Source organism: Nanorana parkeri, unplaced genomic scaffold (genome assembly GCF_000935625.1).
Source record: "Nanorana parkeri isolate BGI_ZX_2015 unplaced genomic scaffold, ASM93562v1 scaffold896, whole genome shotgun sequence".
Taxonomy (NCBI): domain Eukaryota; kingdom Metazoa; phylum Chordata; class Amphibia; order Anura; family Dicroglossidae; genus Nanorana; species Nanorana parkeri.
Window position 1 is genome coordinate 484,623 of NW_017307164.1, and position 17,338 is coordinate 501,960.

The 17,338-nt window shown below is 41.5% G+C and overlaps 1 protein-coding gene across 1 annotated transcript in view; it reads right to left on the bottom strand.

Annotated features, from left to right (window-relative positions):
- The window catches only part of NOX4 (NADPH oxidase 4), a 148,873-nt gene that overhangs the window by 62,349 nt on the left and 69,186 nt on the right, over window positions 1–17,338 (bottom strand). Inside the window, exons 10-12 of the mRNA XM_018565857.1 lie at window positions 12,739–12,903; window positions 10,916–10,978; window positions 3,872–3,932 (exon numbers count right to left, since the gene is read on the bottom strand). Of these exons, the coding sequence (XP_018421359.1) occupies window positions 3,872–3,932; window positions 10,916–10,978; window positions 12,739–12,903 (289 nt within the window). The remainder of the gene's footprint in view (window positions 1–3,871; window positions 3,933–10,915; window positions 10,979–12,738; window positions 12,904–17,338) is intronic.

Here is a 17,338-nt window from a genome sequence, read left to right on the forward strand (position 1 = left end):
AAAAATTAGGAGCTGGGTACATTTCTGACAGATCAACATGTATTTTTCTGCACTTGCACTTTTTAAAAGAATAAATCACGGCAAATGTGCATGTATTGTAGAGCTGTACTGCATATGTGTTTTTTTCCATTCTTTACCATTGAGTTTTTATAAGGTATTTAAGGAGGACAACAGAAAACAGAGACATTTTTGGTACAGAATGTATAGTGGTTTTGTACATACTTTCTCATTTGTAATATGTCTCCTTTGCCAATTTCTTTCTCTAAAGAGAGTGTTGTTAACATACCTCAATAGCTAAAGCTGAAATTTATACATAAAAAGTAAGTGAGATGGAGCTAACCTGAAAGCAGCATGCTTTTGCTTTGCTGCCTCTTCCGTACCGCTCTGGAAATCCTTTGTCCTGTATTTAAAGCCCAACGCCAACTTCGGTTATTTTAAACTGTTTGGAATCCTTTTGTCTAGCATGCGGCATATTTGCAGCTTGCAATTAAATACTTATGCTATCCACACCAATGTAATCTTCTAAGCATCCTTGCTCTTCATGAAGTTCTGATCCACTTCCTAACCACATGACACCCAACCCAACCCCTTCCTGTGAGCCCAGGCAGTCATAGACATGGACACACCCCCTGCTCTTTGGGACTAAAAGCAGTGTCGGTATCAGGCTTCTGTGGGTGTTACTGCTAGTGGTAAGCATCTCAAAAAAACCTACTCAGTAACATCCACTCCAATATATACTTCATCCTACAGCATGTACTACATACCCTGTATTCTTATGGTAGTGGTACAATGAGTGGGAAAAGTAGCAAAATCACCTTGAAGAAAACCTTCAATCAAAAATATGATTGCATGTATGTATGTAGAGACTTGTTTTACACTACCCCCTACCTATCAATTTACAGAGCCGCCACTCCTCCTGCCAGCCTGATATTATTATTATTATTATTATACAGGATTTATAAAGCACCAACAGTTTGCACATCGCTTTACAATATAAGGAAGACATTACAATCACAATACAATTCAAGACAAGATGGTAAGGAGGGCCCTGCCCCTGAGGGCTTACAATCTAAAAGGGAGGGGCCAGTGATACATGAGGAGGCAGCTGTGTGGGGATGAATTGTCTGAGAACTTAATGGTTGAGTGGTTAGGTTGAGGCGGGATGGGCTTCCCTGAAGAGATGAGTCTTAAGGGATCGTAAAAGAGGAAATCAGAGTGGGAGACAGACGGACAGGTTGGAGTAAAGAGTTCAAGAGGATGGGAGAGACACTAGTGAAGTCCTGGAGGCAAGCATGGGAGGAGTTGACGAGGGAGCTGGAAAGCAGGAGGTCTTTTGAAGAGCGAAGGGGACTGTTAGGATGATACTTTGAGACAAGGTTTGAGATATAGCTGGGGACAGAGTTGTGGATGGCTTTGTAAGTCATTGTTAATATTTTAAATGTTATCCTTTGGGCATATTATATTAACTTACAGTTGCTTTAATGCAACTCACCAACTTATTTGAAATATTTATGAGTCATCCTTTAAATACCTTTATTACTATAGAGAATAACTGTTGGTTAATATCTAATATGGCCATTTGGTCCCTAAAGCATTTGTACAAAGAGTCCTTGTCTGCAATTCTTGTGAAAGTCCCCAGTTCAGGTGGTTTGGGTTGGAGCTTTTGAGCATAAATGAGGAAGATCAGTATTTATACTTTGCCATGTTTTTAGGGGAATTCATCTAGTAATGTTGACCCATATGTCAATGTTAAAATGAACATTAAGAATTTGCAAAATGTGGCACCTACCTGTCCAGTCTCCCACAACCTTTATGTGAACAGCAAAGGTCGCTTTTGTCTCCGTAGGACACTGAAATTAAAATAAAGTCAATCAAATTAAAGTAGAATGGAAAACAGTCAGTGCAAATATTATAGAAGTGCATAATATAAACTAGCTTGAAATGGACTGCTCACCCTAAGCAACAGAAAAGCACATTCTGATTGCTGGTTCTTGTTCGCTTTATATTACTAATACACAGATTAATGTGAACATCCCTCCAAATTATTGAGTTTAGGTGTTTCCATTGAAAGGTACTGTTAACACCACAGCATTTATAGGCATTTTAGGCACTTGTGTATTTCCAATATTGTGGTGACAGTTTGGGAAAGGCCATTTTCTGTTCCAGCACAACTTTGGCCTCATGTTCAAACCCAGCTTCATAAAGACATGGTTTGATGATTTTCTTGTGGAGGAACTTGAGTACTCTTCACAGGGCCCTGTCTTCAACCTTATTGAACAACTTTGGGATGAATTGGAAAGTCATTGTAAGCCAGGTTCTCTGGTCTAACATCACTATTTGACCTATTATCTGACCTATCAAATGCTCTCGTAGCTGAGCAGGCATAAATTCACACAAACACACTTTTGTGAAAAATCTTCCGGAATAGTGAAGAGTGTTACAACCATAATAGGTTTTGGATTGGGATGTCCAACAAGCTCATAAAGATGTGATAGCCAGGTGTGAGCAAACATGTAATCACGAAGAACACCATAACAGCTATTAATTCTTAAATGACTGTAGGAGGATTCTTAAAAATTCAGAACTCTTTAGGTCCAAAATATATATTTGGAGGTTATTCCTGTAGAACTGGCCACCCACTAATTGTATATTATATTTTAGATTTATAAACAACTATTTTGCATGAGGGTCCATCTCAATGTATATAAAATACATGTTTTCTTAAGGTAGGAGTCTCAATACTCAGATTGTAAGGTGTACAGGAATACAACAGGAGCACCAGACCAAATGTCTGTCTATGAAGGGTCTCACCAGAGTATTCTTAGTTTCTACATGTGGATGATGAAGACTACATGGTATTTCCCTGGGAGCATGGTCTAAGGAGGTTGTCACCAGAGTATTCATTTCCTCATCTGGATAATGAAGATTACATGACATTCCCTGTGAGCATGGTCTAAGAAGGGTCTCACCAGAATATTTATTTCCACATCTGGCTGATGGAGGATGTATGAAATTCTCTGGGAGCAAGGGTTAAGGAGGGTCTTGCCAGAGTTTTCATTATTACCAGATATTACTGATGGAGTTTGTGTGCTGTCACAGTAGTCGGTTTATTATCAGTTATGTGCATTTAGAGTTCCTCTCTTTATCCTTCTGTTTGTGTTAGTTAAACCTGCCCTTAGTTAGTAACTCCTAGCCTCTCCATGCTCCAAGTTTAGTACGTGTTTCACCCTTGCATTTTAGGGAGTCAGGAGGCTTTGTGACCAAACGTTTTTCACCTGCAAACCAATATTTGTAACATGCCAAACAGGTTTATACTACATTAGATTTCATTCTGAGTTGACAATGCCTTTGTATCTTAAGTCAGCAAGTTGCCTTATTGTTTGAACAGACTGGGCCTCAAGAGGTATGTCATTTGCCTAAACACCAATTAGAAGAGAACAGTTTGGAATTCCCTGGAAGCAGGAGCCACAGAAGGTCTTATCTGAGTATTCATTTCCGCATCTGGCGAATGGAGACTGTGTGGGATTCTCTAGGAGCAGGGGCTGAAGAGGGTCTAACCAAGTTATATTCACATCCAGCTGATGGAGACTGTGTGGAATTCCCAAGAAGCAGGGGCTAAGGAGGGTCTCATCAGAACTATCATTCCACATCTGGCTGTTGGAGACTGTGTTGGATTCCCTGGGAGGGAAAACCTGAGGAAGGTCATTGTGAAAGTCCCCAGTTCAGGTGGTTTGGGTTGGAGCTTTTGAGCATAAATGAGGAAGATCAGTATTTATACTTTGCCATGTTTTTAGGGGAATTCATCTAGTAATGTTGACCCATATGTCAATGTTAAAATGAACATTAAGAATTTGCAAAATGTGGCACCTACCTGTCCAGTCTCCCACAACCTTTATGTGAACAGCAAAGGTCGCTTTTGTCTCCGTAGGACACTGAAATTAAAATAAAGTCAAATCAAATTAAAGTAGAATGGAAAACAGTCAGTGCAAATATTATAGAAGTGCATAATATAAACTAGCTTGAAATGGACTGCTCACCCTAAGCAACAGAAAAGCACATTCTGATTGCTGGTTCTTGTTCGCTTTATATTACTAATACACAGATTAATGTGAACATCCCTCCAAATTATTGAGTTTAGGTGTTTCCATTGAAAGGTACTGTTAACACCACAGCATTTATAGGCATTTTAGGCACTTGTGTATTTCCAATATTGTGGTGACAGTTTGGGAAAGGCCATTTTCTGTTCCAGCACAACTTTGGCCTCATGTTCAAACCCAGCTTCATAAAGACATGGTTTGATGATTTTCTTGTGGAGGAACTTGAGTACCCTTCACAGGGCCCTGTCTTCAACCTTATTGAACACCTTTGGGATGAATTGGAAAGTCATTGTAAGCCAGGTTCTCTGGTCTAACATCACTATTTGACCTATTATCTGACCTATCAAATGCTCTCGTAGCTGAGCAGGCATAAATTCACACAAACACACTTTTGTGAAAAATCTTCCGGAATAGTGAAGAGTGTTACAACCATAATAGGTTTTGGATTGGGATGTCCAACAAGCTCATAAAGATGTGATAGCCAGGTGTGAGCAAACATGTAATCACGAAGAACACCATAACAGCTATTAATTCTTAAATGACTGTAGGAGGATTCTTAAAAATTCAGAACTCTTTAGGTCCAAAATATATATTTGGAGGTTATTCCTGTAGAACTGGCCACCCACTAATTGTATATTATATTTTAGATTTATAAACAACTATTTTGCATGAGGGTCCATCTCAATGTATATAAAATACATGTTTTCTTAAGGTAGGAGTCTCAATACTCAGATTGTAAGGTGTACAGGAATACAACAGGAGCACCAGACCAAATGTCTGTCTATGAAGGGTCTCACCAGAGTATTCTTAGTTTCTACATGTGGATGATGAAGACTACATGGTATTTCCCTGGGAGCATGGTCTAAGGAGGTTGTCACCAGAGTATTCATTTCCTCATCTGGATAATGAAGATTACATGACATTCCCTGTGAGCATGGTCTAAGAAGGGTCTCACCAGAATATTTATTTCCACATCTGGCTGATGGAGGATGTATGAAATTCTCTGGGAGCAAGGGTTAAGGAGGGTCTTGCCAGAGTTTTCATTATTACCAGATATTACTGATGGAGTTTGTGTGCTGTCACAGTAGTCGGTTTATTATCAGTTATGTGCATTTAGAGTTCCTCTCTTTATCCTTCTGTTTGTGTTAGTTAAACCTGCCCTTAGTTAGTAACTCCTAGCCTCTCCATGCTCCAAGTTTAGTACGTGTTTCACCCTTGCATTTTAGGGAGTCAGGAGGCTTTGTGACCAAACGTTTTTCACCTGCAAACCAATATTTGTAACATGCCAAACAGGTTTATACTACATTAGATTTCATTCTGAGTTGACAATGCCTTTGTATCTTAAGTCAGCAAGTTGCCTTATTGTTTGAACAGACTGGGCCTCAAGAGGTATGTCATTTGCCTAAACACCAATTAGAAGAGAACAGTTTGGAATTCCCTGGAAGCAGGAGCCACAGAAGGTCTTATCTGAGTATTCATTTCCGCATCTGGCGAATGGAGACTGTGTGGGATTCTCTAGGAGCAGGGGCTGAAGAGGGTCTAACCAAGTTATATTCACATCCAGCTGATGGAGACTGTGTGGAATTCCCAAGAAGCAGGGGCTAAGGAGGGTCTCATCAGAACTATCATTCCACATCTGGCTGTTGGAGACTGTGTTGGATTCCCTGGGAGGGAAAACCTGAGGAAGGTCTTGCCAGAGTTTTGATTATCTTTTTTAGCTGATTAATACTGTGTGGGATTTCCTAAGAAAGGATGGTGTTGCCACATGATTCATTTTCAGATCTAGCTGATGGAAACTGCTTGAAATTTCCTGGAAACATGGGATAAGGAGAGTGTTGCCAGAGTATTATTTCTCTATCTGGCTGTAAGATGCTGCGTAAGATCTTCTAGGAATAGATACTAAGGAAGGCCGCCACAAGAGCCTTTACGTTCATTAACATGCATGTTGTAATGCACCACAACAGTCTCAATGGGCCCTTAATCCCTGTTCTGGCTGTCTGATTTGTGCACCAATGTTTCAGTAAATTTATCTTGGGCTAATATATATTCATTTGGCACCCTCAGTATAGAATTATCCTTTCAACAAACTCCTGTGTACATGAAGCTACACACCAGTTTAATCAGACCGCACTGTCGTATAGCACGGCCTATTAAAATAATTTACTTATGCTTTTGCGGTTTTTCACCCAATGCATTTTTAATGAAGCAATAAATTTGATGTGTTCAACATCTATCTCTGATAGATGAAAAAAAAAAATCTCATACTCAAGTGGAAAGCATTCAGCTTGGCTTTTCCTTGATATTCGAAGAAAAAACATGGCCAGATCGCGCATCAAGATGCCTCTAAATCAAAGCCTCTTGCAATTAGTGAGTGTTTGATTATGCAGATTGGCCAGGCAGTGAAACAGCAGCTGTGTATGTTTGCGAATCAGACTGATCATTCTTCTTGTAGCCATTTTTGCTAGCACTTTCAAAAGAAAATTTATCATTTTAGTATACAGGACATAACGCTGACTTTTTTATTTTGAGGACATGACCTGTGTTGCATACGCACATATGTAGTAGAGTAACTGTCCTTATAACCAATGGTAACAGTGTTAAAGTAAACTCTAACTGAATGACTTCCAATTCCAGTTACTTCCAACAGGTGAAAAGTGACAGAGTCTCAAATGCCATTCCCTAACCCACATACTATTATTACACAGGATTTATATAGCGCCAACAGTTTGTGCAGCGCTTTACAACATATCCACCTTTGCCTTGTTTCCCCATCACTCTGTTGCTCCATTAGGAGTTGTGTCTTTAGGATAGGAGAAGCAACCATGTCTCTTTACGGCTCATGCACAAGGGAATTTTGGGGCATACAACGTAAAAATTCATGCTTTCTGTGCCCTGGAAGCCCAGCTGATGCATACATAGACAGGAGCCCATGGGTTTAAATAGACATGAATGGACGGGGAATACATCCGCACACTATACACGGATATACACGACTAAACCCTGCTGGTGCATACGGTCAACTATAGGTATTAATAGACATGAGTGAATGGGAAATATGTCCGTACGCCATATGCGGGATTACGCGAGTGCCAGCATATACCTGAGTGCTGTGTACGGACATATTCCCTGAATGCAGAAAGCTTGCATTTGGGGAATATGTCTCTACATGCAGGGTTATGTGAGTATTGCTATATGCTTGCTTACAACCACACATAGCCATTCAGGTCTATGGGTTGCTGGACACAGCACCTGGGCTTTCCGGTTGCAGAAAAAAGCCAACATTTTTACGTGGTATGCCTCAATGTGCCATGTGCATAAGCCCTTACAGCTGATCTTCAGGGATAAAAAACACCCATCTTCCACCTTACCTCACTAGTTTTGCATTAAAATACCAAAATCTAATTAAAAGCTCCAAGTATTTACCTAAAACTGCTGCCATGTGGAAGGCCATGTCCCAAGTTTTCCTCCTCCTGTTTTGGAGGGTATAGTCTGCAGTGCCCACAGCACATCCTGATGATGTGTATGTTGCCCTTTAGTGTTGGAGTCTTCTGAAGCCTTCCAGCCAGGGGTGTAACTGCAAATCATGGGGCCCTATAACAAAACTTTGGGGCTCCCCTCCTAACTCTCTCTGTAGCGGCTGGCGACATCAACGTGATAATATGCGTAATTGATCTTAACATGAAGTATGTATCAATTAATCCAGGAGAGCTGTCAGCACAGTTAGTACACTACTAGTGAGCAGGGCAGGGAGTAAAAGTTATAGTAGCTCTAATACTAAGAACCAGAATTATATATTATATTATGAGAAAATGAATATTGGTCTTGCACACACTTACTCTTCAACCCTAATACAAACTTCTTTTTTTGTAGAACCACAAACCTCAACCCCCCTATAAGGTTTTAAAAGAGGTGAGCCTCTGGGATTAGTGACTGCATTACGCATACAGGGTTAATCTCAGTCTGTAGCAGATGTTCAGAGGGCAATAAATCTGCACTTCTAAGATAGATAAGCAAATGCTTCTACTGCCCTAATCCCTAATCAGCCCCTGATGGGGCACCTTCCTACCCCAGGCCCCATAGCAGCCGAATGGGCTGCTATGACCATTGATACGCCACTGCTTCCAGCATAAGGCCATGAGGGGATACAATGACCACAAGGCCGTTCGGCTGAGGAGCAGAGAGCAACGTTCACTGCTACCAGAAGATCCAACACATGGGATCACGTGATACAGTTGAGTTTTTTGGGTTCACATGTAAACATGTGCGTTTTGTTTCATTCCGAATCAAAATTCTTACATTTGGACACATCCGAATCCTAATGCATCTAAATGCGTCCGAATCCGAATGACCGTTTCCAAATTTCGGATCCCGTCCAAATTTCATTCAAAAAATTAAATTGAATTGCACATGTGACTTTTCTGGCCAATCAGATGTGTTTTTCGATTTAATCCATCCACAGGGGTCTGAATCCGAATTCTCGAATTGCATTTATGTATATATGGATCACAATGTTGCCGCTACGAATATTTGTTCATATTATAGAATACTAATGTATACAAAATACTAAAACTGATGCTCCAAGACCTCAATGGAGTCTGAATTTCCAAACAGCATTCGAGAGCTCCCGAAAGCCATTCGGGTCTGGAAGACTCAGCTTTAATATGGCTCCCATACCCGTATTGCTTTCTGGAGCTCACGAATGGTATTTGGGAATTCGGACTCCCGAATGCAATTCGGGTCTGGGATCCTCAACTTTAGTATTAATATCTGTATATGTTTTTCTGTGGTACTCGCGACGAATATTCGTAAACTCATCCGAAACGAAAGAAAATTTGGTTTTCATTCGAACCTGAAACCCGAACCAAATTGAATTTCGGATCCGCATGCCGAAATAACGTAATATCTGAACCGAATTTTTCCACAGCTTACATGTCTACTGTGTTGTCAATCAGAATAAACTGAAGTACAGGGGCAGAACAGAACAGATACAGAACACCCAACTCCTAGAACATGGACAACAAATTAGGTCCTATATGGAATAGTAAGTTTAAAAGCTCCTTATCTTACAATATCTGACTTTTCTATCAGACCAGAACTTTCCTTTAAACACTAAACAATTGTAAATGTGATTTTCCTGCTAAAACATATTACAGTTCTCTCTCTACATTTACAAAATACATTTGTGCTGCAGAAAATAATGAAATAAATGAAGATTTTTTTTTTTACTGTGGTTATGTTCCAGCATCCATTAGTGTCAATAAATGTCATCAGTCTATTATATTTATTGTATTTAACACCACGGGATGTCTGCGGTGAAATAAATATAATTACTCAGTACAGCAGGTTAGGCTGTACTCAGTCATGAGTAACATAATAAAAAATGGACTGAAAAAACTATTACCTACTACAGCCCAGGGGAAAATAATGACCCAGAAAACACATCTGGAGAAGTGCTTTCTAAGATCCAGAATGGGAGATGAAAATAACTACAATTATTTTCCTCAGTGCTCACCATTCATTATCAATTAAACAATGCTGAAATGCACCCAGCATTATTGGTGTGTTTGTTCTGTTCTGTGTTTTCATTTTGAGTTCCCTGAAAGGATCGGTGAATGTTATATATGCTTACAGTGGTTGTAAATGACACATTTTTGAAAATGGTTCTACTAACAAAACCTATCATAACTGGATCGTTGAGGACTTCTAAGTGGTTCTCCAACCCAGCACTGTGGATGCCAACATGCTCTCCTAACATGACCTATCATAACTGGACCTTTGGAGACTGCTAACTGGTTGCCTATCCCAGCATTAAGGATAAAAATGTGTTCTCCTAACATGACCTATCATAACTGGACCATAGGAGACTGCTAAGTGGTTACCTATCTCAGTACTAAGGATGCCAACGTGCTATTTTGCAATAACCTATCATAAATGGAGCTTTGAATACCCCTAGTGGCTGCCTATCCAAGCACTGAGGATGCCAACATGTTCAACTAACATGGCCTACCATAACTGGACTTTTGAAGACTTCTAAGTGGTTGCCTGAAGATGTCAATGCGTTCTCCTAACACAACCTTTCAAACCTAGGCCTTTGAAGACTTCTAAAGGTTGCCTATCCCAGCACTGAGGATGCCAATGTGTGCACCCTTCCCCACCCCCACTTGAAACTAAGACTGATGGAGCTTGCATATCCCGGGGCAGGCGCAGGGTAGGGGAATGACAGCCACTGTCCACCTTTTGGTCCATGAGAAAACAAACTGGATGGGGGAAGCATGTTAAAACCTTACTCCACCTTCCAGACCATGTTCCATGTTACACCTATAAAAACACGGTCACATTCCTCAGCTCCCCACCCTCAAACCACCCCACTTACCAGAATTACTAGGTTCTTCTCCCGCTGGGTGCTTTTAATTTAGCACACAAATGAATGGGCTGATGCATGGCAAAATGTGCACAAAGGCGAGGCATGGTGGAACAGTGTGAACGGGGCCTAATTTCAACAATTGCAATCTCCATGACTGCCACATAAATGTTCATTTTGGACAACTTTCTCTGATCAATAGTGAGCAATCATGAACCAGTGTCCCGCAATCTTTAGATGTCTCAGGACAAGCCAATGGGGAGGTTTATGCCAATGACTGTAACAATCAATGATGAATGACAGGTGATTAATCAATGACCTATGATTTCTGACATGCGTTACCTATATAACTAAGTCCTCACAGTGACCGCCTCAATTTTACTTAATGAACTCTGACATCATATAAACGACCATAATTGACAAATAATTATTGAGCTACAACAAAATGACCTCTTACCATTGTCAGCGTGAATGGATGGTTCTCCAGTGCAGACACTTTGGGACAGTGCAAAATGACGTACTGTAAAAATAAAAAGTACACGCATTTCTACTATATGTGTAGGAGACATAGCCAGCCTGTAAAATCTAAAGAGGAAATATGAACCTACATTGTAAACATAAGGCTCCCTTAGAACAACTGTATCCCAAAGAAAAAGGACAAAGCATTCAGGGGGGTCACAACAACCATTCTTCCAGAAATTTTGAATTCTTCTCCCGGCAGACGCCAGTCATGTGATTTAAATACTAGGACATCGGCCATGTGATCCCTGCTAAGAAGGGTCAGAGTTTGTGTAGAACCACTAGACTAGCCAGCTCAGCCCATAGCAGAATTGAAGGATGGTTAGTATTTCTGACCTTTGTGGACTTTAGGAGTATTACTTACTGGAGTTATGTTTCTAAGATCCTCGGATGTCAGGATCCTGAGCGCTGACCTCACTTCATCTAAACTCTGGCTATGGAATGTCCTTCGGCATCCTCACATCTAATGCAGGAGTCAGGACAACAGATCAGTACAAGGCACAATGACGTCAGTGGCCCTTAGACTGCCGGAACTCAGGAGAGAAGAAGCTGTCCACTTCAGATGTTTAGTTACACCTTACAATTTAAAAAACATATCTCCTTTGATATCAACCTATCATAGACATATATGGGCTGTTATTGATTAAATCCCCCTAAAATTGGTATTTGAAATATAGTAACACTTGAATTAGGATAATGGAACAGATTTTCTTTCACCTTAAAGTCCGGACTTTGTTTTTATGCCTGTATTATCAACATCTTACTTAACTCTACAGACCTGCAACCTTCTGGATGCTTATGCACCTGTAGCGCCCATCAGAGAGGGTATAGGGTCTAGGTGCACTGGCCTCCATAGCTCCAGACTCACCAGATCTTATCTTCGTGAAGTACATCTCCACAATCCTTGGAAGAACACTGACGGGGGTGAGCGCTACACACCATTCATTGTAATCTATGGAGGCTGTAGTCTGTGAGAATTGCAGGAAGACAGCAGTTTCTGAGATGCCCCGTGTCTCCAAGTGTGCCCCTGTGCGCCCCATGCCTTGAAGTGTTTCCTGTGCCTTAAGTGTGCGCTGGTGCACTCCACATCTCCAAGTGTGCCCCTGTGCAATCCATGTCACCAAGTGCATCCCTTGGCTCCCTTGTGTCTCTAGGTGCAACCTTGTGGTTTCCATGTTTCCTAGTAAACCCTATGTCTCTATGTGTGCCTCATGTCACCAAGTGTGCCCCCGTGTGACCTGTGTCTTGAAGTTGGGCCCCCCATTTCTCCGGGTGCATCCCTGTGTGCCCCATGTCTCTAATTGGGCCCTGTGTATTCAAGTTATCCACTTTTGTGCCCTGTGTCTCCAAATGTACCCCTGTGTGCCCCATGTCTTCAAGTGTTCCTTTTTATTGATCGTAAATGTGGCTCAATGTTCTGTTTACAAAGCCTGAGGCCCCCATCCAGCCCATGTCTCCAAGTGGCCCCTGTGTGCCTCATGTCTCCAAGTGTACCCTGTATGCTCTTGTGTCTCTAGGTGCATCTCTGTGGGTTCCATGTCTCCTGCTAAGTCCTGAGTCTTCATGTATGCTCCATGTCTCCAAGTGTGCCCCTGTGTGCCCCATGTCTCCAAATGGGCCCGTGTGCCCCATGTCTCCAAGTGGCCCCCTGTGCTGAGCACTTATTGATTGTAAATCACTTATTGATTGTAAATGTGGCTCAAAGTTCTGTTTACAAAGCCTGACACTGTAACTAGCAATGAAACCAATTCATTTACTTACCTGACCAGGACTGGCTTTGAAGTTATCTTTTATCATCCTGATTTCAATGACATCACATGGATGAAGAACAACGGAACTAATGGTCACAGGTTTAGTGCTACGGAAATATCTGTATAACCTTTCTGTACAGTACAAGCACAGGGGAGCTGAAATCCACATCCAAGTCTAAACAGAAAACGGACAGCAGACAGCATGTCAGAGAGAATTAAATGGGATCTATGGTCAAAAATTATAAATAAACCTGTATTTGTATATTGAATTTCCATAAGTTATATCCCACTCCTAACAACCACCCTCACACAGCCTGCCTTCTGAACTACAACTTAATGTCTGAACAAAGTAACATTATCATTGCTTGCTGGAAGCAATGCATGATGGGATATGCAGTCTTAGGAAATGGAGATTGCATCCCATCAAGCAGCAGGGAAAGAGACGCAAAGCACACAGGGAATCCAGGTAGTTGTTGGAAGTGATGGGCAGACAGAAGGCAGCGCTCATTACATAAAAGGGATTCTTACAAGTAAGCTTTGATAGTATTATCAGAAACAACCCTGGTATGCATTCCTATTACAATGCTGATAATATAACAGGAGGGTATATGCTGGAACTTTACAACTTCTTTAACGCGCATTACTAAGTAAGTGTGGCTATATTACACAAATATTTATATTCATTTGTAAAAATTCATTTCAGTACTGGTGTTAAAGCGGACTTCCAGACAAACAGATAACTACATACATAAAAACCATAAAGGACCTGATCTATCTCAGTTTCACTTACCGGTCTCCTTCCCACCCTGTGACCAGAGAGCGAAAGAGGAAGCAGCACATTGATGAGCACATCTCTTTGTCATTCTGCACTCTCCTCCTATCAGAATGCTCCTAGCATACCTCACTTGCTGCTACTCCCTTCCCCTCTCTGAGCTCTGATGAGCATGGACTGCCTAAGAAGTGTCTAATACCAATTTAAATAGAATTTGAATTTAAAAAAACGATTCAATGATTTAGTAATGATTCCAGAGCTGCATGAATCGGTGCCTTGTATATCTGAACGAGTGCAGCTTTAATTTCGAAAAAGGCTCAATCTTCACATAATGCAAACTGTACACTGTAACCTTCATCTTTGTAAACAAGTCTACTTCCCCTACCCTTTGTAGAATTGATACGCTTTAGTATAATCCTTACATCATGACAGATTCAATATTTTATGATGAAAACATTGTGGCCCCTGAACTAACTGGAGGCACGGGGACCTCATAAACAAGAACAGAAGACCTGAAGAAAGAGGAGAATGTAATAAATGTCAGGAAGACTTGTAGCATCCTTTTCCCCCTCCCTAGATGTCCAGGATGATGCCATAGCAAAATGACATCATGCTTTAAAAGCAACATTGTTTTCGCTGTGTGCAATGGCAGACATGACGAATATGCCTGTGTGGGGTGAAATTGGGTCACAGGAGGAGATGGCAGGCAATTAAGACACCCACACATGGACAGGCTGGTGTTGATAGGCTTTAGGTAGACCACCAAATCAGAAGACAAGCTAAGCAAGTTCCAGTGAAAAATGCACCAAAGCAAATAACTATTTATGTATTTTATGAAAGAATGACTGGGGCTTATATACATATATCCGCCCTAGACCATTCAGATCCGATCATCCCTCAATTGTTCTTACTCAATATAAAACTATTCTACACAGATGCATATTGCATTTGATTGATAAACTGAAAATGCAACGAAACAAACAAACAGACAGAAAAGAGCACCCATCCTGTGAAGTACTGTTGATTTATTAATTCACTTTTTAAAAGACAGAAGGGCTACTCACAAACGTAGCAACATGTAAGAGGTTTCCAAAATAAGCGATGGATAATACAAGAAAGAATAATGTACAAGTAAGAATAATGTAATGTGATATGTACTGTATAACATCATATGTAATATTATCATATAACTATATTATCATATAACTGTTGTTCTGATGAAAGGGACGTGCCCCGGGAAACGTGTTAAATGAGAATTATGAGGCGAGTGATTTTCACTCAGCCTCATAATCTGAGCCGACCTGTGACAATGAAACTGTCACAGGTCGGCTCAGTAGATCGCGAAGTGAGCAAACACATACCAGCGCTTGCTCACTTCTTAATCTATCCCTGCAGAGAGCCGTGACTGTCACTCACGGCTCCCTGCAGGGATTCCCCCCTCCCCTGTCTGATCCTCCAGAGCTTACTGGACGAAACGGACAGGGGGAGGGGGCGGGCACAGCTGGCTCTGCCTCTGGATAGGCAGAGCCAGCTGTCAATCCTGCAGCTGGGTGGATCCAGACAGTATTGTCGGGGTCCGTCCCGGCTACGGCGTCTCAGTATACTGAGCTTTGGGTCACGGGAGAACGCCAGTTTGTGTTCTCCCGTGACCCTTAGGAGAACTATGGGGAAAAGCCCTAACCCCATAGTTCTCCTTTAACCGTTACTATCACAGCCGATGTCGGTGTTCACTAACCCAGACTGAGGACTGGGAAAGTTCATCTGGATTACTTATATTATCCATCGCTCATTTTGGAAACCTCTTACATGTCGCTACGTTTGTGAGCAGCCCTTCTGTCTTTTAAAAAGGTTATTAATAAATCAACCCCTGGGACATTCAGACCTGAGAGGAGAAATATTTGTTGGCTGCTTTGTTTTTTTGATAAACTGGATACCCTGGATGGAGCATAGTCTACGCGTTTTGCAGGAATAAATCCGCTTCCTCAAGCATGGTATACAGACCACAATAGGTATACAAGAATACCACAAATGTATCATACAACAGTTATATGATAATATTACATATGATGTTATACATATCAGATTACATTATGCTTACTTGATACAATCTATACGTTGAACACAAGCCACCTTTTTCAGAAGGTCTGTTAAAACCTACCGGATGAACCTCGGGCCAACAATGAAAGTAAACCACACACAGGCCAGCAAAACACCTGTTGATGGCCAGTGTGGCATGTGGCATAAAATGTAAAATAAAGGATATATTTTTATTCTAAAACAATCTGTTGCATTGTGGGTACCTAAAATGTCCTTAAAGTGACGTTAAAGTCTGAACCACCGCAGACTCCTGTCTCCCATGGTGTCTGTCCATGTGCACGCTGCGTGCATTGATTTACCATGTGTCTCTCCTCTTTCCCGTCCGAAGATCTCAACTGCACATGGTACCACCCCATGATCCTTTACAGCCGCTCGAGAATCTTCAGAATGTAGTGAGCAGCGGAGGCACAGGTAGGTTTTTACCTGTATAACTTTTTTATTTTTGTAGCGCCCTCTAAAATGTCGCTATTCAATTTAGAGATACCTGGACTGTAACCAGTCTAGATACTGATTATACAGAGCTCTGCATTCTATAGGTGTCCCTGAATCTGCTGGATTGATTGTTCCTCCTGTTGCTGAGGAAAAGGGAGCCTTGGCATACAGTGAGGGAGGATCCATCCTCAGGTTATGACTATGCACCTGGCCCTAGCCAATCCCTGAGTAGGATGACTCAGAGGCATGGTTGAGGGCAGGTATTAAAAGGTCTGGGGACATTGTGGAGAGCTCTCTTACCCCTGGGGGCCTCGCCCTAGGAGGACTGTGTGTGATGCAGAGCAAATGGCCTGGGCCTCAGCACATGGCAGGTGCTGAGGGGCCTAGAGGCATAGGATACAACCCCCCAAAAAAAAAGAAACCAAAAAAAACAAAAAACAAAGGTCTAATTCACTTTAATCTATACATAAAAAGTGGCTGGAACTATTAAGATGTTAGTACCACAAGTGGTCCCCTGAAAAATATAAGGAGTTGTATCTTTTATTTGTGAACTTATGGAGAAAAAACCTTTAGGAGAGTGGGTTTAGGGTGCAGGGTACCCAAAAATAGGACAGGTATTCTGAAGTAGCAGGCCTTTAAGAATTGTCTCTTGAGTATTACTGTGAGAGCAGCCAGCAGTCACAGTCCTTCCTGAGTCGCAGTGGATCCCTCTAAAATGTAAATCTTTACCCTCTAACAGCAGTCAAAGATACATTGACTGCTGAGTGATGTCCAGCAGTAGCTTGTACCCAGCTCCTTTGCAACACTCTTCGGCAAGAAGATTCTTTGCAAGCCCAGCCACCTTTAGATATCTACTACTGATATCCACTACTGAAATCCCTGGCCTGCTAGCACATGCCCAAGGCTGAGGCAAGGCCCAAGTAAAGATCCTTCTGGGCACACATCCTGACCAGGCAGAAGACCAGGAGGTCAAGAACACTCTGCAAAGGTGGCTGTGGAAATATTTTTTCATCTTCCCAAACCATACCTCTGAACAAGGACCTCAGGAAATTGTTGGGTCAGATACATTTTCATAATTCAGTGATTGTCCATCCTACCCTAATTACTGGAACTGTAAAAAGCAGAAGCAAACAAACCACTATGCTTAGGAAACACCTGCAGAGCCTGGAAAAAATATACACATGCTCAAGCTGTTTAAAGCCTGGCAACAAGCAGACAAGCATGGGGGTAGGGTCTCTACACAGGCTATAAATATTTTAAATACATGTCCTTGTCGCTTCCTGGAAGCTTCACAGAAAGCACAAACAAC